This window comes from Paramormyrops kingsleyae, chromosome 8 (assembly GCF_048594095.1).
Source record: "Paramormyrops kingsleyae isolate MSU_618 chromosome 8, PKINGS_0.4, whole genome shotgun sequence".
NCBI classification, from domain to species: Eukaryota; Metazoa; Chordata; class Actinopteri; order Osteoglossiformes; family Mormyridae; genus Paramormyrops; species Paramormyrops kingsleyae.
Genome location: NC_132804.1, coordinates 5,312,359 through 5,335,379, shown reverse-complemented (window position 1 = coordinate 5,335,379; position 23,021 = coordinate 5,312,359). Strand labels below are relative to the sequence as shown.

Genomic DNA, 23,021 nt, shown 5'->3' with positions numbered 1-23,021 from the left:
AGAAACTGGATGAAGTCATTTCATAGTAGCTGCTAAAAGAACGTCACAAGATTTGTATTTTGAAACTGGTTTTCGGATTTACCGAAGTCTTACTTAATTCCCACCTTTTATCGCTCAGGCATTTTTATAAGAACTTCGGACAAACATCGAAACTACTGCCGTGAGTCCTAATCCATTTCCTTCATGACTAAAGTGAAATATGAACGTTTAAATCTTCAATGAAAAACGAAGTCATTTCAGACAAATAAAAGCGCCGCTTTACTAATTTATAACAAAGTATCAAATGTTATAACAACGTCGGCGTATCATTCATTAAAATATTGGGAAAAGTTTTCAGCTTGACAGCAATACTAGACTGTGATTTCCTAATATACAAATTCCTAACAATTTCGATGATTATTTGACCAAGCGTGTTATGAATATAGGCCTACTACAGTAAGACAAAGTCTGTAATTTTATATTATATACAGTGAATGTAACGACAGGTTTTCAGGTATTTGTCGCTATTTGTCTGTGTGTGCACGTATTCCAGCATATGTCATCCTATTATAAAGTAACCGTATAGCCTCCCCAGCATTCAATACACGAAAACATAACTTTGGATTTTAAACAGCAGGGGAAAACCACCAGCGTCTCACTGTCACGGCGCCTGTTATATTTCCCGCGTGCCTGTTGAATCGTCTTGTCATTGCTGACGCCCAGTTTCCTGATGTCAGTTTGTCGTATCTTATCTGGAAGTTTCGCTTCCTTTTAATATTTCCAAATAACGACGTTTTTCGCTGTAATTGATAGATCTGTAAGTTATAATGAAAACGATCCTTCAGTTCCTTAGTCTTTCATTATCGCTTTTGCAGCATCTCGTAGGGAGATGAAGTTTCAGGATCTATTTCATTTGGCTGCTTCTCTTACCCCCAGATCCAGTGATATCAGTCTGACTCACGTTTTTTTTTACCATGTAGTACATTAAGACTTATTTAAACATAACAGCAGAACACGTCTTTGTGGTTAATAAACTAAATCGCATACTGGAAGACATCTAACCCTTAATTGAAGTACATTGATTCTATGTAAAAGGAAATTCATGTTTAAGTTATCAAATAAACCTTGAAATGCGTGCGTGTGCATCGTACAACCTGAAACAAACTTGAACGTGAGAGTAATCGTGATTAATTAGACCGACAGAAAATCACGAGTAGGCCTAACTAGTTATTTTTCTAAAATTGACAACCCTAACAAACATTCATAAATATTGAATACTTTAAGCTTGGATTTTCCTCAGGTGATCATTTTGAGATTTAGGGAGTTCGTGAAATCCGCAGGGCGTGGTTTGTGTCGAAATCGTGTGTGTCTGTGTCTCTGTGTGTCAGTGAATGTGTGTCTGTGTGTTTGTGTGTGTCTGTGTCTGTGTATGTTAGTCTGTGTGTGTGTGTCTGTGTGTGTGTATGTGTGTGTGTGTGTGTGCGTGGTTGATTTCTCTGAAAACCGTGTACTTGTCACTGGATAGATACCTATATACTGTATACCCAGGTACTGACCTGTGCACATGTATACTGACGGCCAGTGTTACCAATCGAATGCTGAAAAGTTTTCGCTATCAAAATGTATTTCAAATTGGAGGGAAATGAAAGACACAGTAAAGTAAATAGTGTAAGAAAAACAACACCGGAATTAAAGGTACGTGTTATTAATGTCTGCCAAGACTTTACATAGAGCTTGGGGTTATATTAACTAAAAAGTTACCCCTCACTCAGCCAGATTTCGGCTCAGATTGTTTGATGATGGGAGATCTAGCAGGGACATGTCTGATAACTATTTCATTTGGATGGAGAGGGGCAAGACCATGCAACCATCTGTGATTCAGACACGCTGTTCTCTATCGAGTCGCGCAGCCATCAGCTGTTAGCCTTATATATAAACTCCTGACAGAGACCCAAGGGGTGCTTTTTGTCGCTGGATTCTTTTTGCGGGGCTTGGGGAGTCGCTAAGGGGGGCGGAAAAGTCGCTATTTTGCCCCTGCGGGGCCTATTGACGTGACTTTTTTCCGAGTCGGTGACGCTGTATTTTTAGGCGGATTTGCCTGTGCATGTCAGGCCGCCCTGCAGGATTAGCCCAGACATGCCCTCCGATCGCGCTTAGCCGTGACTGGACGGCCGTGCGGGACCAGCCCAGGAAAGGCGATAAGTAACCGGGGCTTCTCGCTTAAATAGCCGCGCCGTTCTGCTGCTGTCACCTCGGAGGGCAGCATTCTGGCGAAACCAGGGCTCGGCTGTTACCATGGTAAGCTTTAAATTCGGCGATCCACATATGATAAAATATCCACTAATTATTTAAATATATGCTGCGTTTGTTTTCTCAAGAAGGGTTTTTATTTAATTATTTAGAATAACGCCTCGTTATCCGTTCTTTAATTTTACTGAAATAATTAATAGGACTGTGCATAAAAACGGTTGTTATAGCATTAAATAAGACTAATGCGGGGTTTGCCTCGATTTGATGGCATGACATTATGCAGCTCAAATTAATTTAAATTTAAAGACACAAAGTAGCGTTTCCGGATCAACATCGACTTAACTTAGGAAAATGTTGCAGGCTGGCACTTCACGTAGTAAATTAATCGAGGACCAAGTTTAAACTGTAACTTATACAGATTCAATTTTGTTGCCACATATTCAGTTCGTGACCAATCTTGTTTTATAGATTTTCTGACATTTATATGACCATTACTCAACTGGTGCCAAAAGCAAGTTAATTTCAGTTTAGATGTGGCTATCGCGGGTTAGTTGATTTGAGAAAGCCGTTCCTTTCACTGATTTTGTTTTAAAAGTTTGTTTTGACATAATTGGTAAGTGTTTGGTTACAGTGATGCTTTGCAAACAAGTCCGGACATGTGAATGAAGCGGTTGGTGTTGTGCCTGTACTTCGTTAGAGGGGATGGAGGTTGAGTCACTAGCCTGAGTTAGCAAAGCGGGCGGGCCGGTGGTGAGTCTCACCTGTTGCTGTGTGTAATGTCACCCACAGTGCAGGATCATGCCCATCAACAAACCAGTCCTGGAAGCACTGCGCACTGGCCCAGTCCGCCGGAACCTCTTTGGCCAGGTCGATCACGAGCAGATGAAGAAAGATCACGAGGATCTCCTGCAGGACGACCTGAAGGACAAGACATGCCGCTGGGGCTTCGACTTTGTGGGGGATGTGCCACTTGAAAACCACGACTTCCAGTGGGTGGCGCTGCCCGAGGATCAGGTCCCGGCTCTCTACCGCCCCTCTGTGGTCCGTCAAGGCATGGCACGGAAGCTTGGCGCGGTGATGGAGAATCTGGAAGAGGAAGCTGAGGATGACTTTGAGAGCACCTCCCGTACTGCAGCCCAGAATGTAGAGAGGATGCCGGAGACAAAGCAGAAGTATGCGGTGAAGAGGAAGCAGACCAATATCACAGGTGTGTAGGGTGAGAAAAAGCTCTGCTTTTATCTGTTATATTCTTAAATGCAATAAAATTAATGCACACAACTGCCATCCATTATAATCTTGCAATATTATAATGTTTCATTATACTTTTTCTGTGGAATAATTTGCAAAGAATAGTGTAACGTTTTGGTGTTTGTTCCTGTGATTATGCAGCTTAATAAGTGGACTTAGACATGACTTAGACATGACATACATGACATAGACTAGCTGAAAGATAGATGTTATTTTTAACGGTTTGCTACTGGAAGTAGCAATATACAGGACCTAGTGAAGCATAATCAATGTTAATTGCATCTGTCCCCTTGCTTCTCCACCAGATTATTACCAGGCCAAGCGAAGAGCAGTGAAAACGCCACGCAAGTCAGGCCAGTGAACATCACTGCTTAGCCAAGTGCCACGGAACTGCAGAAAGGCAGGGTTTTTGGCAGGATGGCAGACAGGAGGCGATACATACACACTGCAGTTTGCCAGGAGGGGGACATTGAATGACTTGTTTAAAGACCTCTTGGAAATGCGGGAGCCAAACCCCAAACCGCAAAGCCTGGATTCCTTAGCATTGACAAATTCTGCCAGAAACTGGTGGACCTTTCACAGCTCAGGCGTTGTAGCAACAATCAAGAGTGACAATTAATGAGTTAATCATGAGTGTAATTTCTGGCAAATTTGAGTGTCTGTGACTACTAATTTTAATTTATTTGTCAAATTCAGATATTATTATTATTATTATTATTATTATTATTAAGAGGGGTGTAGGAGGTGAAATTTTAATAGATTCAATAGTTTCCAAGAAAATTTGAATAACACTACAGAATGTGATTTTATGTTATTCAGTTACGTGTTTTCACAAATTTCCCTTTGACGTCATAGTAAATGCCCTTAAATGCATATATGTCCTTTATTTATTTTGTTAAATAGGTGCATTTTTAGTATGGATTTCCTGACTTTTATAATTAGAAACTATGCTCTTTTTCCAAACTATTCTTGAAGAGTATTCCTACTTGTACAGTGAGGTAGGCGCAGCATATAAATGGATACTTTTACCCCCTCCTGGGGTAGTTGCATCTCCTTGATACCTGCTGCAATGTTAATGCGCGGTGAGGAGCCGCATTGGTGGGGATGCACTGGATGCTCTTAGGAGGGTAGCGGACTGGGGGCAAAATGGGAAACTGGCACTTTTTTTGAGACCTCAAAAAAGAGGTGGAGAAACCCGGGGTTTTTACAGACCCCCATAGTGCTGCTTCTTTGGCCGAACTTGAGGAATCTCCTGAACTTCCATTATTAATGATGATGCTGACAGGATTGCACAGAACTCTATGCGACTGAGAGTATCTGCAATACAGACCAATAAAGCCGAATATCTGCGATATTTATATGTTTAGCAAATGTTTGCATCAAAAGTTACAAACAAATGAGGTAGATTGTACATAATATATTAGCATGACTGTAAGACTATATTACAAGGATATTCCCTAACAGCTTTTTAAAAATTAAAGTTAAATTCATTTGCACAGGCTAGATCCACCCATATAATGAATGATGAACATCATGCAGTGGGTTCAGCGTTACGTGTTTTCACAAATTTCCCTTTGATGTCATAGCAAATGCCCTTAAATGCATATATGTCCTTTATTTATTGTTAAATTGGTGCATTTGTTGTCTGATGTGTACATGAATAAATACCCCTTTCAGGTTAATTTTTCTTTTGTAATAATGTCACGTGTGAGATCGCGAGATTGTCATTGCTACCTTGTCTATCTGATTCAACCCAATATAATATTTCTTTATCCCACATAAGGACAGCATTTGTGTTTATGGATGATCATGCACCAGTTGTAGACAAGTGTAAATATTTAAAGACGTGTACAAATGCAAGTTGAGGCTGGACTGCATGTGAGACTGGAGGGTCACCAGCCGCGATGTTCCTTTGTGTGGTGGGCGTGGCTATGTGTTGTGCCAGCACATGCTTCACAAGCTGAAGTGACCTGACAAGTTACTTCATTGTTCTTCTGATGCCAGTCCATGACATGGAGCACACCAAGGAAATGCACAGTCATACTGAAGTATCGATTCTTTCAAATTGTAAATTTTTTTTGAATTGATTCTTACATTATTGATTTTTTTTTACCTGCAAATTTAATCATTTAGAACAGGGGTGGACAATCTTATCAAGAAAGGACTGTTGTGTGTGCGGGTTTTTGCTGCAACTCCCTAATTAGATTACCGATTAGAAGACTGATTGGCTGAGGAGTCCTCACACCTGGGTTTGAACAGCTGGCCTAAAGGTTACCCCAAAAACCTGCACACACACCGGCCCTTTGAGGATTAGATTGCATGTCCCTGGTTTATATTATTGTAGGGAGCAGGACATGAAGTTGTACCGGGCAGGGGGGTACATTAGGACAGGGAGTGGGGGGGGATTTCAGCAGCCCAGACACTCGTGAGACTCGTGAGAACGATTGATCCCCTGGTATATCTCCCCACTCCCGGTCAGCAAAATTTATCCTTCAGGTTGAGCCGGCACCATTTATCAATCTTGGTATTACTTAGTATTGGATTGTAAAGAAAATCAGTGATCTCTCCCATGCCCAGTACACACAGACAATCCCTGACTAAGGACAAGCTACAGGGACCAATTGTCCAGAACAGAATGTCCCTGGACTGTGGGGGCAAACTGGAATTTCTCCATAAATCATAAATCATTTTCTGCCCTTTCACTGAACTGGAATGGAGCCTGACAACACTGCAGGTCTCAGGTCACCATTTTGCCCACAATCATTCAAAACTCAGTGTCAAGACTTCAGTTTCATATCTTGTGCTATATTTTAATGTAACACTTAATGAACTATTTTAAATGCTCTGCTGATACATGGAATCATGAGAAGGACAAGGAAGCATTTCTATTCTCCCTCTGATCTTGGCTGTAGTATCTCTGCTTGGCTGCTGATTGGAGCTCAGCAGCCCCCCCCCCACCCAAGGCCGGGGGCACAGGCCCAGTGCGCTGCATGGAAGAGATTAAACTGATAAATAATCAATGTACGTTAATAACATCACAGGGCCTTTTAATGTGTTTCATTCCTTGTTTAAGTGCGAATAGCTATAAATGTCGACGTTCAAATATAGGGTTGAGTCATGCTGGTTTTATTTTCAGTTCTTCAAGTTCTGAATTTTACCAGATCTTCTAAAGATTTCCATTGGTGTTTCCCTGCTGTTACAGTATCATTACATGCTGACACGTGATGTAAATGTGGTCGTGAGGATATTAGAAGTGTGAAGTTTATCGGATTTGAAAAGCTCAGAAAAATGAGAAAGCAGGGCATTGTGAGGTGATGACAAACCCCAAACAAGTTCTGAGTCTGGTTCCCCTCCCTGCCTCACCCACGGAGGAACCCTAAAGACTTTGTCAGGTTCTGCAAACACCAAGCTGCTTGGGAGGATGGAACAAGCAGTTTGTTCAGTGGATATGGGTTTAAAGTGGAGCAGAACAAACACAAACGCCAGTGATTTTGCTTCAGTATAATAGAAACGGGAAAACAAAATATGCATCAGGAGTGTCTACAATACAGTCTGATAATGTGCTCTGCACATCAGATACGACTGGACTTCATTTAATATTACAGTCACCTGCCATTCAAATCATTGGGGAATTTAACAGTAAATATATTCATGCTGTATGTAATTATACCACAACTATTGAGTTGTCACATCTGATTGATCAGAAATGTGTTGATTAATTTTCTCTAACCACACATGTAGTGCCAGTCAGGCAAATGACAGCAGAAAATCAATGTGCTACTAGCCTTTGGGCAAATCAACAGGTAATATTGAACTAACGACTGGCTTATGGTCATAACGATCAACCATGTTCAAATTAACGATGGTGGCTTGGGTCATTTCTAAGCTAATTTTTTAATGAAATGTGGACTTGTTTCATATTTGCACAAGTACAGAATGCTTCCATCTTTGCTCAGTGTCCTCAGAGCATCTCAAAGGCACGAGGCAATTCTGCTGAGTACTGGATTCAAACCAGTGACTCCAGTCACATACGCAGAAGCCTAAGCCACTGAGCTGCCCACCAACCACTGGCCAGAGGAACGACACTAGTTGTCGTAATTGTGGAGACACCTTGCATTTTTGGCATTACATTTTAAAAATTATTACACGAATATTGGCGGTAATGTTTATAAACAAAGAATGCTTACAAATATCATACATTGAATGATCTAATAAGTAACTGGAGTAACTAGAATAAAGTTCTGCGATCCCTAAAAATTGGAAGCGTTTCCACAATCTTGGTCACTATTGCAGTTCTTCTAATAAATGTGTTTTTGGCTCGTAAATGTGCAAATAATGTCTTTAGATACAAAAATGTAAGTCAAGCGCATGGTAAGCGTGGTATCAGTGGGACAATGCACTGCAAACGCATTGTGCATTGTGCATTTTTAAATGCATTCCTTTGCTCAGCAGGTGGTTCTTTGCCTCTGCAGTCGTGCAATTAAAAATGTATAATGCATAGCTTGGCGTAAATTAACCCTTACATAACCAGTTACCACAGCTATTCATGCTATATGTAAATATTGATTTCATGGATTTACCCTTTTAAAAGTGAATAACCTTCACCTGATAGATCAGCGAGTCTCCTTGAAATGCTTGTAGTTTTAATTTTGAAACCTCGGCCGAGATTTAAAGTGGATTGTGAATATTTCCGTGCTGCGCTAACTCGCTAAGCTAACTGCTTATATACAAGGAGTAAAAACTTAAGCAGTGTAAACCAGTTACTGGTGCCAGGAAGTGTCAACAAAAGTTTCCGTGGTAAAAAAAATCTATGTAAGCTACATTTTTAAATGCCACGTCTATGGTAAAAATAACAGTTTGATCACAATGTCAGTCAAAATTTTCCATGCTGTCAACATCTGATTGGTACAGTCACTGTAACCTGGTTATTAGTCCAAGACAACATTTTATTTACAGTATGTAATGCAAAGCACTTTGCGGGTTATCACACGGCTGGATGAAGCACCTTCTTCTCTGCTCTGATTATTTATGCAGTTGCCGCTTTTGTCCAAAGTCACACACAGGTGAGGAAAGCCTGGGGTCAGAGAGCAGGGTCGGGCTGCAGGGTCGGGCTGCATTCCGGAAGCCACTGGGGTTATGGGCCTTCCAAGACCCCGGCGGGTATGTGATTACTCTGCCAGCCAGAACATTCGAACCTGCAGCCGGTTAGGCACAGACACAGAGCTACACGCAGCTCTTTCTATAAAGGTCTGCGTTTTTGAATTTTAATACAGTTATAAATGTATCATATATGCAGAAATCAAAATGTAATATCTGATTGTAATATCATAATCTCCATTGATGTTCCATGTACCATCTTAATAATTTTCCCCTTTCTGTATCGCATACATTTATATTTGAAAATAGCTTTGCTGTAACTGGATGCGGGTGTTACTGATTGGCCCATAGCGTGTGAGCGTGTTCCCTGTGACAGACTATCATTCCCTCTTAGTTGTTCCCTTCCCCGTGTCCTGTGCTATCGGAGGTTCACCAAAGCTCTCCATGACATCTGGGGTTATGGAAAATGAATGGAGGGATGGATTACTATCGAAATGAATGAATGGGTTTTAGAAATGAGCTTTCTCTGTTGGCTATTTTAAGAATTTCTGAGCAATTATTTAGGCAGCATCTGATTAAATTATTTTTCTGGGGAAAAGTGAATGGGTGGAAAAAATTATTGTGGGGCCATCTTGATATGTGCCGCTGCGCATGTAGAGTAAAATATACGGTGTGGGGGTGGCTGGGGATTGGGCAGAGCTGCAGCTGGGCTGGGGGGGGGGGGCAGATGACAGTCACCACCACAGGGGGCAGCCTTCAAAGGGACCGCCGTGATCGCCGCCGGCTGCAGGGCCACCTGCATCTCTGAAAGCTCAAAATGCTGGAATTATCATGTTTTTGGGAAAACAATAAGACAAGATCCCGATGCTGATTTGGACGGCACGTGCAGATCCGCCGGCTACAGAAGCCGCGCTCTGGATCAGTACTTAATTCTTACATATTATAATTTAATTCTGCCACTTACTTATTTCCCCTTTACTCCCAGGCTTATGCTTGACACACCCCCCCCCCCCCCCCCCCCCCCCCCCCCCCACAGCCTGTGCCTGATGCCGAAAATGCTGTGTTTTCCTTAGGGGACAATTGCTAGGAGAAGGCTGGAGAGGACACAGAGGATGGTGGGGGTGGGGGGGTATCAATGCAATACACGATTCAGCAAAGCGGGGTTTTGAATTACTGCCTTTTCTACACATCTGGGTTCTTGTGGCTATACTGGCTTCTGCTGTACACCAGTCTGACAGAGGCAGGAAAGAAGAAGTGGAGCAGAAATGGGTGGGGGCAGTGAGGAGTCTAATCAGCTCCACACACGCTTGCACGCGCACACACTGTAATCTCCCAAATCTCTGCAAGGGATTTGAGGAATCCAGTTGAGGAATCCAGTTGACCAACATATCTGCATAAATCCGCACGATGCCCTATTAACAGCCCAACACCCCCTCCCCTCTAACACCCCCCTCCCCTCTGTCCTACCAAACCTCACACTCCACACACATCCCCTGTGTGTCAAAGAAGGCTTATATGAAGGATAAGGTCATTGCACTGGGAGACTGTGAGAGAGAGAGGGGGAGTGAAAGCGAGGGAGCGAGAGAAGCAGCAAGGGAGCGAGAGAAATACAGAGGGAGGGAGAGAGAGAGAGAGAGAGCATAAGCCAGAGAGCTAACAGGATAGAGACAGGCAGCTCTACAAGCATGTTTGCTGTAAACAATGGCAGACGACGCGCAGAGAGACGGACAGGAAGATGGATCCAGGCAGGAGGAGCTTCCTCTGATCGTGGGAGATGCTGAGGGGAGGATGGGAGCAGCGGACAGACATCTGAGACCCTCGGTAGCCTGGGATTAAACAGTATGGTAACGTTTCCTGAGCGTTCCCCCCCCTCCCTCCCCCCTCCGCAGCCGATCCGTCCGCTCATGACTCATCTTGTTTCAGACTCATCTGTCGTATTTATCCGTGTGCCTCTACTGCCAGTGCCGCTCTGAACCGCGGAGTCCGCGGCGCCCCCCCCCCCCCCCTGCAGCCCCCTCCCTGCTCTGCTGTCGCCCTGTCGTCTGTTTTCCTCTTTGAACCATTCTTTCTACAGCCCTTTTGCTTAACACTTCGTTGCAGGATTTGACGTGGAGCGGCCTTTGATGCCCATTCCCCCTCAGTGGGCACTTAGCACAGTCTGCCTCTGCCTGACGTTTCCTTTGTTTCGGGGGGGGGGGGGGGTGAGGGCCATGCTGGGATTTGCCTGGATCGCGTGTTTAGTGACAGATTTGCACGTTTAATAACCTCGGCACTCCAATTTCACCATTGCGACCATCATCATCCTCATCATTCCTCTACAGCCACTCTTTGGCAAACAAATACCATGTTCAGCTCCCCCCCTTAATGTGCGAAATTGGCTTTAAAAATCGGTGTTGTTTTGAGGAGAGTCATCTGCGGCATGGCTGTAGGATCTCCTCCGCTGGCTGGAGCAGCACCTTTGGCTCCTGAGGGCTTACAGGCTGCTGGAACGTGCTGGAAACGTCAATGTTTCCTGAAGTCTATGCGCGGAGATTTACATAGACCCCATCTGACTGATTTATTACACTTCACAAGATCATAATTCATTCAGAGTCGACTGCTGAGGGCTGCTAAAGAGCTGTGGTTTTATTGGTTAGGTACTTGGTTTATTTTAAAAGCTTATTTGTCTTCTCTCTCTCTCTCTCTCTCTCTCACACACACACACACACACACACACACACACAGATTAGGTTACCTGTATAAATTATATACCTTCAGCACTAGTGTATAAACGCACACACAAAAAAAACAGTAATTTTTTTAAACTCAATGCATATGCTATATATTTTGGAAATAATATTAAACATTATTTAATGTGTCAATGATTGGATTATTTTTCCCTAGTGTTTGGGCTGTGGAAAGTTATTTTTTTATCCAGACATCTATCTTCCAGTACACAGTGTTTGGGCTGTGGAAAGTTATTTTTTATCCAGACATCTATCTTCCAGTACACAATGTTTTGCTTTGTGTTTTTTGTTAATTTTTGTTCCTTTTAGAGTCCCCGTGATGCTGTAATGAATGAGCAGTTGGAAGACAAACACAGATAGATAAAGACTTTTTTGTTAACAAATAAATTATTACACAAACACAATAGATACCCTGAGCCTGTGTCTGAGTGCCTCACAACCTTCAATGGCCTCATTGACATGAATGTGTCAGAACCCTCCGTGTCCCATTGAGTACATTAACACACACGTGTGTACATACACACACACACACATACACACACACACACACACACACACACACACATACACACACACACACACACACACACATAGACACACACACACACACACACACATACACACACACATACACACACATACACACACACATACACACACACACACACACACATACACACACTAATGCATTTTGTTTTTGCTTTGTTGTTCTCACTGCATTGCTTGTCTGATCTGTTTAGTTATTCTTGCTCATCCTTAATTTCCATTTCACTTAATTATTTGTAGTGTCTGACATCATTTTGTTAGGATCCATTTCTTGTTTACTTTAACATATCTGCAGAGTGACTCCCCTTGATCATGCTCTTTCTGTAGGGCTCCCTGCAGATTAATCATGATTAATGATGCTATTGATATATTGACCCGCAGTGCCCCGTCTGCTTGCAGGACTGTTCCGTAAATGGCTCAGGCACATTAGATTTAATTAGGATCCATGTCGCCATTACTCTCCCAGTGTGCCTCCCCAGCCTTCCAGTGTTTACACCACCCTTCGAATGAATCGCTTGGTTAGAAGTCTGTAGAATTTCAAGCCAGTGGGCAAATGACTTTGCGAGAAATAGCAGCAGGATCATGTGACTTAGCATAGCGTCAGTGATTAGCATTGCAGTCTTATACCTTGTGCTGTTGGTCCATATCCTGCCTGTGGGAACTATGACTGGAGACTGCATTCTGTCATGTTCTTCCACACTTCAAGAACATGTGCTTTAGTGAAACTGATGCTGCCAAATTGCCCATAGTATGTGTACCTTTGCTTTCTGTCTTTGGTTCCAGGCTGATTGTCACACTGTGGCTCAATCTAATACTGGATAAGCTGGTATGGAAGACAGATGTGTGGTACTATTGTACATAATGCCGTCATGCAGTGGGTCAGCATGCTTCTGCATAATTCAGGTTCTGATCTGCTTTGAGTAGCTCTTTATTAACACCCCAGAGATTCTTTTTAAATAAATCAGCTTTTATTTCCAAACTGTGCACGAAAGGAAACCTCAGGTCAGGCCTTTCCCAGTCTGTCTACATCATAAGGTGCTTGAAGCCTAAAAGCTCCTTTTTATCCTTGAGCTAGAGTGAAATCTTGCCTGCCGGCCGCGTGACACATCTGGCATGGTGACAGTCGGACTGGTGTAGTCCCCATCTCAAATATCGACATGTTCACATGGAGAGTCAGCATTTTGTAACTGTCCGGAAATTAACTGGACAATAGCAGAACCTCATTTTCAGTTTCATTGAAATGAACTGGCCAAAAATTTGTTAAATTTGTTAAATCCGTTAAAGTAACTACATGAGATACATTTTGACAAGCAAAAAGACACATTCATTTTATAACAAATATAATGGAACTCCTGAGAGGCAGCATTAAATAGAGAAACAAACAAGCACCATATGAAAATGACAGACTGACAGGGTGTTTGTTCAGTGCTGTGTGCAGCAGGCAGGTTTTGTGACCCAGGCTTGTGAGCTTAAATACAGCCAAATGACTGTAACAGGAAATCTGATGGGTAATCTGGGTGCAAAAATAAACACAGGATCCACATGGTAATGAGAGCACACAGAATTTATTTTATGTTTTATGTGAAAAATAATGTATAGAAAAATAAGAATGGTGTATTTCCCCCACCAGCCTCACTGAGGGATTCCCCACCAGCATCACTGAGGGATTCCCCACCAGCCTCACTGAGGAATTCCCCTACCGGGTTTCTTTCCTCATACTGCTTATACTGTTTAGACTCAAATACAAACAAAAGCAAAATGGTTAAATGTGGCACATTGTCTCTAAATTGCCCGTATTGCATGACTGTGTGTTTGAGCATGCATATATGTGAGCTGGCATCACCTGCAGGGTGTCATCCATCCTCGTCCCCTATGATCCCTGGGGCAGGCTCCGCGCCTCAGGGCGTCACCCCTCCTCGTCCCCTATGATCCCTCGGACAGGCTCCGCGCCTCAGGGCGTCACCCCTCCTCGTCCCCTATGATCCCTGGGACAGGCTCCGCGCCTCAGGGCGTCACCCCTCCTCGTCCCCTATGATCCCTCGGACAGGCTCCGCGCCTCAGGGCGTCACCCCTCCTCTTCCCCTATGATCCCTCGGACAGGCTCCGCGCCTCAGGGCGTCACCCCTCCTCGTCCCCTATGATCCCTCGGACAGGCTCCGCGCCTCAGGGCGTCACCCCTCCTCGTCCCCTATGATCCCTCGGACAGGCTCCGCGCCTCAGGGCGTCACCCCTCCTCTTCCCCTATGATCCCTCGGACAGGCTCCGCGCCTCAGGGCGTCACCCCTCCTCTTCCCCTATGATCCCTCGGACAGGCTCCGCGCCTCAGGGCGTCACCCCTCCTCGTCCCCTATGATCCCTCGGACAGGCTCCGCGCCTCAGGGCGTCACCCCTCCTCGTCCCCTATGATCCCTCGGACAGGCTCCGCGCCTCAGGGCGTCACCCCTCCTCGTCCCCTATGATCCCTCGGACAGGCTCCGCGCCTCAGGGCGTCACCCCTCCTCGTCCCCTATGATCCCTCGGACAGGCTCCGCGCCTCAGGGCGTCACCCCTCCTAGTCCCCTATAATCCCTCGGACAGGCTCCGCGCCTCAGGGCGTCACCCCTCCTCGTCCCCTATGATCCCTGGGACAGGCTCCGCGCCTCCGGGCGTCACCCCTCCTCCTCCCCTATGATCCCTCGGACAGGCTCCGCGCCTCAGGGCATCACCCCTCCTCGTCCCCTATGATCCCTGGCACAGGCTCCGCGCCTCAGGGCGTCACCCCTCCTCATCCCCTATGATCCCTGGCACAGGCTCCGCGCCTCAGGGCGTCACCCCTCCTCGTCCCCTATGATCCCTCGGACAGGCTCCGCGCCTCAGGGCGTCACCCCTCCTCGTCCCCTATGATCCTTGGGGCAGGCTCCGCGCCTCAGGGCGTCACCCCTCCTCGTCCCCAATGATCCCTGGGACAGGCTCCGCGCCTCAGGGCGTCACCCCTCCTCGTCCCCTATGATCCCTGGGACAGGCTCCGCACCTCAGGGCGTCACCCCTCCTCGTCCCCAATGATCCCTCGGACAGGCTCCGCGCCTCAGGGCGTCACCCGTCCTCGTCCCCTATGATCCTTGGGGCAGGCTCTGCGCCTCCACAAACCTGCTCAGTACAACGGCTGCAATCACTGTATAAACACGTTTCACCTCCTTGAAAGATGAAATGAAAAGGTGGCCAGGAAATAAGACATGAACACACTGTGGTAAATTCTGGAAAGCCCACCATGGAGCGGTCAGCCCAAGCAGCAGTCCTGTTTGTATGAGTGTGTCCTCTTTCTGTTGCTTTCTGCAGCAGCAAGCAGCATGTGTGTTGCTTGTCTTTCCTCTGATGTTCATATCACAGTCCTAAAACATTAGACCTTTTTTCCCCAAACACTTTGTGTTGCATGGTTTGGTCGATGAGCTGCTTCCACCTTCCCACACACCACGAAACATCAGTTAAGCGACTAAACGGGAAACATGGCAAAGCATGAAGTGTGGGAGATATCAGGCCAGTGTGGGAGATATCAGGCCAGTGTGGGAGATATCAGGCCAGTGTGGGAGGTATCAGGCCAGTGTGGGAGATATCAGGCCAGTGTGGGAGATATCAGGCCAGTGTGGGAGATATCAGGCCAGTGTGGGAGATATCAGGCCAGTGTGGGAGATATCAGGCCAGTGTGGGAGATATCAGGCCAGTGTGGCAGCTGCTTTGCTGGCAGTATTGTCTCGTAATTCCAGGGCTGAGACTCCAGTTCCTGACCCAGGTTCTCTGCCTGTGCAGTTTGCATGTTTTCTTTTTCCCTCTATAATCATCGCCGGTTTGTTCGAGGTAGTCTGCTTCCCTCCTGCAGCCCAAAACCATGCAGTTACTTAAATCAGTGTGTTTGTATGTGGTCATGTATCCATTACAAGACCTTTGGCATTTTGAGTTTTTTTTTATCACATTTTGGGGACATTTTTTGGTCCCCACAAAAGGAACCTCAATTTTACAAAAATATGTGCCTGCAATCAAAAAACTAAAAATTCCAAAAGTCTTGTATTTTGTTTGGTTACTTATGGTTAACCGTAGGGCTGGGTAGGGGATAAGGCTGTCATGTTAGGATTAGGGTTATGTCCATAGAAATGAATTGAGAGTCCCCACAAAGATATAGGTACCCAATCTGTGTGTGTATGTGTGTGTGCTCTGTGATTGGCTGGTATCATGTCCAGGGTGTGACCCCTGTCCTGTGCTTCCTGGGATAAGCACACAATGACCCCCGATAAGCAGCACAGGTGATGGAGAGGAAATATCAGACCTTCTCTCAGCATGGAGAATGTCAATCATGCTATGCACTGGAAAAGGACTCGATGGCCACCAGGGAACTCAAGACATTTTTAATTTCCGAAGTAAAATTTGTGTTCCATTTAAAGATTAGCCTGAAGTGGCCCATTTAGTGCTATATATAGCCTCAGTGGCCATTTTCTTGGATACGCCTGTTTGTTACCTCAAACAGCCCACTTATCCAAACAGTGAATCACGTGACTGCAATACAAACTGCAGAAAGATGGGGTCAAAAGGTTACTAACTGTACAGCTACGCTGTGGAAAGGCTGACATGCGTGATCTACGTCTAACAGTCACCCTCCCGGGAATTTTACACACTGCAGTGTACTACAGTCTACAGAGAATTGTGCAATAAACACAAAATATTCAGTCAGCTGCACCTCTGTGAGCAAAAGAACCGTGTTAATGAGAGGTCCGAAGAGAAGGGCAGCAAGTGCAAAAATAACAGCTCTTTACAACAGTGGTGCATATAAAGGCTTCTCTAACCACACAACTCTACCCTTCAAGGTGTAGGGATACCTAATACTGGCCACTGAGTGCAGGTTAATGCTTTGATCTGTAGTTCTGTAGTAGAAGAAGTTCTATGTAAACTTCTTGCCTGCTGTCAGCATTTGACACCATACTACCCCCTCTTTCTGCCACCCTTCATGCCCCTCCCTACGCACTCACTGCCCCCTAGCTGGACAAGGGAGAGGTGAGCTCTTTGGCCCTCCCCACCGCGGCCAGCCATGGCGGTTCGGACAGCAATGTGAGCTCGGAGCCCCCGGAGGCCACCGACCCTCAGCGCGCACGAGCGGCCATCGAGCACCTGCAACAGAAGATCCTGAAGATCACGGAGCAGATCCGCGTGGAGCAGGAGGCACGCGATGAAAACGTGGCTGAGTACCTGAAGCTGGCCCACAACGCGGACAAGCAGCAGGCGTCCCGCATCAAGCAGGTCTTTGAGAAGAAGAATCAGAAATCGGCACAAACCATTGCACAACTGCACAAGAAACTTGAGAACAACCACAGGAAGCTGAAGGAGATTGAGCAGGTGAGTTGAATACCATCTCGGTAGGATCTGCTTGAGGTTGCTTCTCACAAAATTAACTTTGCTTAAGCAAGAAGGTGAAGGTCTGCCATCACAAATAATCCTTTGGTTTAGTCTTTGAGCAACATACATATTTGTTTTCCAGTACGACTGGAACACCAAAGTGTGGTTAGCCCAATTACTGCCTTATTCCGTGTAATAAATTGGGAGCTCGTTAAAACCCAGACAATGGCTGACAAAACATGGTAATCCCATCCAATATACTGCAGGTTTTATAGACGTAAGTCTACAAACCTTGATTTTTTTGGACTTTGAACAGTGTTTCTTTATTTCCTGGTTCTGTAGACCACTGATAGCTTAGTACCACACTATCTATTTGCTTCAGAATGGACCCAGCCGCCAGCCCAAGGATGTGCTGCGGGACATGCAACAGGGCCTGAAGGACGTGGGGGCCAACGTGAGAGCTGGCATCAGCGGATTCGGCGGTGGGGTGGTGGAAGGGGTGAAAGGGGGCGTGTCCGCCCTGTCCCACACAGCAGTGGTCTCCAAGCCGCGGGAGTTTGCCAGCTTGATCCGCAACCGGTTCGGCAGCGCGGACAACATCGCACAGCTGAAGGACACCTTGGAGGACTCGTACCCTGAGGAGACCCCCCGGACCCTCAGCGGCAGCGTGACGCTGGTGTCCAGCCCCAAGTACGGCAGCGACGACGAGTGCTCGAGCACCTCAGGCTCAGCTGCTGGCAGCAACTCCGGAGCAGGAGGCATGGCGAGCCTGGCCGCCGACACGGGCAGCCCCAAGTCCGGCAAACTGGATGGTCACCACCACACACACAGCTCCTGGGACACCCTCATGGAGGAGCTGCGGGACATCAAGGCCAGCCAAGGCCACCTGGCGGATGCCATTGAAGACATGAAGACACAACTCCAGAGCGACTACACCTACATGACCCAGTGCCTACAGGAGGAGAGATACAGGTGGGGATACCTCTGGATGTAGGTCTGCCTTTTGCCATAATTCTGTCAAATCTACCCATCTGCCTAGCTTGAAGCTTGCATAGTTAGAGTCTCCCACTCTTGTCGCCAAGGTACGAGAGACTGGAGGAACAGCTCAACGACTTGACAGAGTTGCACCAGAATGAAATGAGCAACTTGAAGCAGGAGCTGGCAAGCGTGGAAGAGAAGGTTGCCTACCAGTCCTACGAAAGGGCCAGAGACATTCAGGTGAGTGACGGGGGTTCGGTGAAGGACACCCACTACCATTAATAATGCTACCATTGCCAATAGTTGTGGAAAAATCACAGGAGAACAACTGTTGCAACATTGCCTTTGTTGCAAACATGAAGCGCAGTTTATCAGGCCACACATTTGTGTCTGGTTGGAAGGTCACTTGACAGTTTGCTCACCACCTAAGCCAGTAAGTCCAGGCGCCTTATGGATTTATTTGCCCATGAGGTAATGTTACCTGTGCCAGGGCGTGTTTACCCTTGAGGAAAATGACGGGTTATGTCTGCTCACCCGGGCTAGTGGGTGTGCATTTCGGTGACGTAATGCTGATTGCTTAAGTCCAATCGTAGGCCACGTGTGGCGCGTTGGCACGTGGAGGAGCTCACTTATCTGTGTGCTTGCAGGAGGCGGTGGAGTCCTGCCTGACGCGCATCACCAAGCTGGAGCTCCAGCAGCAGCAGCAGGTGGTGCAGCTGGAAGGTGTTGAGAACGCCAACGCTCGAGCCCTCCTGGGCAAGCTCATCAACGTCATCCTGGCCCTCATGGCCGTGCTGCTGGTCTTCGTGTCCACGCTGGCCAATTTCATCACGCCGCTGATGAAGACGCGCGAGCGCGTGGCCGCCACAGCGCTGCTGGCCCTGACGCTCGTCCTGCTGTGGAGGCACTGGGACATCCTGACGCCGTGGCTCCCATTCGGCTGAGCGGCCCCGCCCCCCACTTCCATGGAGACGACACGACTGCTCTGAGGGATGAGGTGGGGGTAGGAGGATGGCGTGATGGTATCCCCTTCCTCTCCTTCCCCACCTGTACTCATCTGTTTCTCAGAACCATTGCACTCCATCCACTGGGCCAAAAACATGTGACAACTTCTGCTAAATGTTCCTGAAAGGCCAACACAGCCACAGACTCTGAGCTGCTTCTTATGGGAAGGGATGGTGAGTCTATGACTAAGAGTTTGAATAGGGCTTTGATAGTGATCGTATTATTTCCTGGTTTGGGTAGGGTGGGTATTGATGGCAGTAACGGCGGTAATGGTGATGCAACTGGAAAGTTGTCAGACAGTTTCACGTTGCCGTTTGTAACACAAGAGACTTTCTTCGCCCACGGCATTCCGATTTAGAAAAGGTGTTTCCAAGCCACAGTGTATCGCATTTCACTATGCTGGCGGACATTCAACCAATAGTAACAAGAATAATTGTGCGAACCAACCCAGGAGGTCACTCACCAAATTCCAGGAATATGCTGTGCAGACCATGATAAAATTAACTGACATTTGCCTTAACTGTATGTAATATATTTATTTTAAAAAGGAAATAAAAACAAAGGCAATCAGGATATTTAAAACTATATCGTTGATGAAAATTGGTTTCTTAGACTTTAGGCAAATGTGCAATTTTTTTTAATTTCATTGAAAATTAATAAAATCACCCATTTGATTCTGGGTGATTGAAATACTGAAACAGAGAGAATCCAAGGTTGCACTTCGACCATCGTTTTGTGTGACTGTTATAAGTACTCCGTCACTATTAACAGAGTTTACAAGAAGAATTTTGCTTCAATGACAAGAAACCATTTTCCACACTGTCACTGTTTAATTCATGCCGCAAAACTGCAATAATCTGAATTCACGCATTGTCAACCCATTGTAACAATAACACATATGCAGATGTCCTTTGGAATCGTCATTGTCAGCATCATTAAGCATTGTTAATTTTTGCTTCCACGACACTGTGGGCGCGGTTTATGCGTTACTTTTGTACTTTATTTTTCAAGTCAATATTGATAAAAAGCTGGAGAACGTGGGGGAATTTTCTATTATAACATTAACGTTAGACCATGAGATGACTACCGCTTTTATCAATATAGGATCCACGAAGAGAGGCATGCATTTAATTTAAAATAATTAAAATACACTTAGATTTACATTCAGATTGATTTAATTGGAAGACGTATTTGTCCAAATCGACTCATAACTTTGTTAAACATTTCTTCTTTTTAATATTCTTTCTGCTCAAGCAGCATAATGATAAGGTACAGATGCTTCGTGACATTATATCAAAGCCTTGCAGTTTAATGGCTATTTTCTATCGCTTAAAAAAATACAAAACTACGTGGTGCAATTTTAGAAAACGAGCGACCAGGACGCGTATGGTGTATGTAGCAGAAACAGATATTTTATAGGGACGTATTTCCTGGTGTAGTTACATGCATAAGGTTAAATGCATAACGGTGACCTGGCATTTCGACGGTTTCGATAAAAATTATTAAAAATACTCTAAATCAGGTTAACATCAAACTATTTAAAAAAAACAGATCAAAATATAGATGAGCTTTTCCAGGAGAAAATATCAAGAATTTAAGGGCATTCCGTATACAATGTAAAGATCATTAATTGTACAGTGTAGATAGCAGTAGGCTTTTATGGAAAGTGGGAAACGTTTTGTTCAATATAATAAAAATACATTATATAAATTGAAAAACTATAGTTTGCATTTTACATTTATTTCGTGTGATAATGACGACACATGGTTAAAGCAAATTGTTATTAAGAAAATGGTTGAGATTTCTTGGTTGAGTAAAATCGCATAGGCCTATATTAAATCAGTTGCAACAATTAAAGTTTTCATGTGCGCTCATTGATAATGGGCAGAATGAAGATTTTTATGGTTTTCCTTTTTTCTCACACAGATGCAGTTGTATTTCTGGCAAACTGATTTAATTCCTTCAAGTGTCACCCCATTTCCAAGAAGTCCACATTTCTGCATGTCGACTGGGAAAGCTTGACTGGTATTTTACTAGAGCCTGCCCCCCAGTGCTCAAATATGAAATGCATCTTTTTTTCGTATACAAGACGATTGCTGAAATCTAATCCAAAGTACTTTTCCTGTGTTTGTTCATACTTGCAGAATCTCTTTTAGAAAGAAATAGGCGCCTTATGATTGACATTTTAACAATGTGGTCACAGAACGGTAAGAAGAAAAAAAAATTTTTGTCCCAAAAACGGCATCCGATGCACTTATCTGGGTTCCCACATTCTGGCGGTCATGATTCTAAAATGAACAGGGCTATTCTGTGCCAAATTAGCCAATTTCTTTCATTCCCTATACCTTGTGTACTGGACAAGTTTTTAAAATAAAAGTACAGCCAATATCTCGATTTCTATTGTGTTTGTCGTTTCCTTTGAAGCACGTCCGATATATATATATATATATATAAATGTAGCAGTTGGATCGCCAATAAGCCCATCCATGACAAGAACCTAATAGAGAGAGAGTGTGTGTGTGTATATATATATATATACATGGCATATATAGAATATAGGCTTATAGATTATCACCCGAATCGGCCAGCTCTCTCCCATGCATCAGCTGCCCAATAGGGAGGATTTACCTTCGGTTGGAGCTCAACCACAGGTGAGGCAAAAAAAAAACCAGACTGTGACTGGACCATTTAAAAAACAAAACTTTAGAAATAAGACATAAAAATAATTATAATTATAATTATAATTATATTATAATTTATAAAATAATATTAATAATAATTAGAGTTACTAAATTGCCCATAGGTGTGCATGTGTGAGTGAATGGTGTGTGACTGTGCCCTGTGATGGGTTGGCGCCCCATCCTGGGTTGTTCCCTGCCTTGTGCCCTGTGATGGGTTGGCGCCCCATCCTGGGTTGTTCCCTGCCTTGTGCCCTGCAATGGGTTGGTGCCCCATCCTGGGTTGTTCCCTGCCTTGTGCCCTGTGATGGGTTGTCCCCTGCCTCATGCCCATAATTTCCCGGAAGGATAAATGGGTTGGAAAATGGATGGATGGATAATAATAATAATAATAATAATAGTGATGATGTAGTGGTAGTTGGTTTAACAATGCGTTTACCCATTATATGAATGGGTGAGCACACACTAAAATGTTTAGTAATGATTAATTAATGGTTAGCCGAATCTTGCTAATCAAGGCATACATTCTGTATCGTCCGCTTCTGTCAGCAAGTCAGTGCTACCTGGAGATCTAACCACCATGTGAAACATCCCACTGAAGATGTCCATCTCTTGCCCTGATGTTAACTTGCACTTGTTACTGGGCAAGCCGCACTGGTGCCTAGCTGCCCCCTGGACAGGGGCATGCTGGTAACGCACCATCGGGCTCACATGTGCTCACTTCGGACAAAAGCATCTCCTAAATAAATATAATTGTTACTATTTTGAAACCAGCGGTGGGGATAAGCAGCAGCCCGCTTCCATATTCAGAATTTGCTTATTTGCCAGACAAATAAGGTGCCATGATCTCAAACATTTGAATGAACTTTTATGGCTGAACCATTAGCCCATATTGGAATAAGTGCACAGTGTATGAGGGTCAGATATTTGCTGCATGCATGGACACAAACAACTTTCAAATGAATTAACAAAAAAAAACTTTAATTGGAAATAATTCTTAAACCTACTATTTATTTCTTCATTACTATGATGCTTTCCGATCTTCATGACTCTTACTCCACTCCTGTGGCTTAGATCCTTTAATGAAATGCTTTCTTCAATTCCACAGACCAACCGAAGAAGCAAAGGTGACCACTCGTCGTCAGTTGCCTGCTCC

The 23,021-nt window shown here is 44.9% G+C and overlaps 2 protein-coding genes across 6 annotated transcripts; both read left to right on the top strand.

The window, feature by feature from the left end:
• Positions 1-5,159, top strand: cdkn1a (cyclin dependent kinase inhibitor 1A). 3 transcript variants are annotated; one of them, XM_023829364.2, is made up of 3 exons: positions 1-160; positions 3,019-3,436; positions 3,783-5,159. In XM_023829364.2, the coding sequence occupies exons 2-3, from the start codon at positions 3,028-3,030 to the stop codon at positions 3,836-3,838; spliced, it is 465 nt and encodes a 154-aa protein (XP_023685132.1). In that variant the 5' UTR covers positions 1-160; positions 3,019-3,027; the 3' UTR covers positions 3,839-5,159. The 3 variants fall into 3 exon arrangements, with proteins under 3 accessions (XP_023685132.1, XP_023685116.1, XP_023685125.1); XM_023829348.2 differs by lacking the exon at positions 1-160 and adding an exon at positions 1,319-1,674; XM_023829357.2 differs by lacking the exon at positions 1-160 and adding an exon at positions 1,804-2,277.
• A 4,892-nt stretch (positions 5,160-10,051) lies between these two features.
• On the top strand, positions 10,052-21,581 carry tmcc2 (transmembrane and coiled-coil domain family 2). Of its 3 annotated transcripts, XR_011992528.1 has the most exons (6): positions 10,052-10,395; positions 16,851-17,204; positions 17,587-18,176; positions 18,287-18,422; positions 18,830-19,360; positions 21,114-21,581. XR_011992528.1 is itself a non-coding variant. In XM_072715029.1 (5 exons), exons 1-5 carry the CDS (start codon positions 10,276-10,278, stop codon positions 19,124-19,126), a joined length of 1,497 nt encoding a protein of 498 aa, XP_072571130.1. In that variant the 5' UTR covers positions 10,052-10,275; the 3' UTR covers positions 19,127-21,581. The 3 variants fall into 3 exon arrangements, 2 of the variants coding, with proteins under 2 accessions (XP_072571130.1, XP_072571131.1); XM_072715029.1 differs by having other exon boundaries at positions 18,830-21,581; XM_072715030.1 differs by having other exon boundaries at positions 10,052-10,418; positions 18,830-21,581.
• Positions 21,582-23,021: the final 1,440 nt, after the last annotated feature.

Excerpts from the sequence above, each read along its gene's own strand:
- tmcc2 (XM_072715029.1), top strand. The coding sequence starts at position 10,276 with ATGGCAGACGACGCGCAGAGAGACGGACAGGAAGATGGATCCAGGCAG. Across the intron at positions 10,396-16,850 it reads ACAGACATCTGAGACCCTCG|CTGGACAAGGGAGAGGTGAG; the intron begins GTAGCCTGGGAT and ends ACTGCCCCCTAG. Across the intron at positions 18,423-18,829 it reads AAAGGGCCAGAGACATTCAG|GAGGCGGTGGAGTCCTGCCT; the intron begins GTGAGTGACGGG and ends GTGTGCTTGCAG.
- cdkn1a (XM_023829348.2), top strand. The coding sequence starts at position 1,600 with ATGTATTTCAAATTGGAGGGAAATGAAAGACACAGTAAAGTAAATAGT. Across the intron at positions 1,675-3,018 it reads AAACAACACCGGAATTAAAG|TGCAGGATCATGCCCATCAA; the intron begins GTACGTGTTATT and ends TGTCACCCACAG. Across the intron at positions 3,437-3,782 it reads GAAGCAGACCAATATCACAG|ATTATTACCAGGCCAAGCGA; the intron begins GTGTGTAGGGTG and ends CTTCTCCACCAG.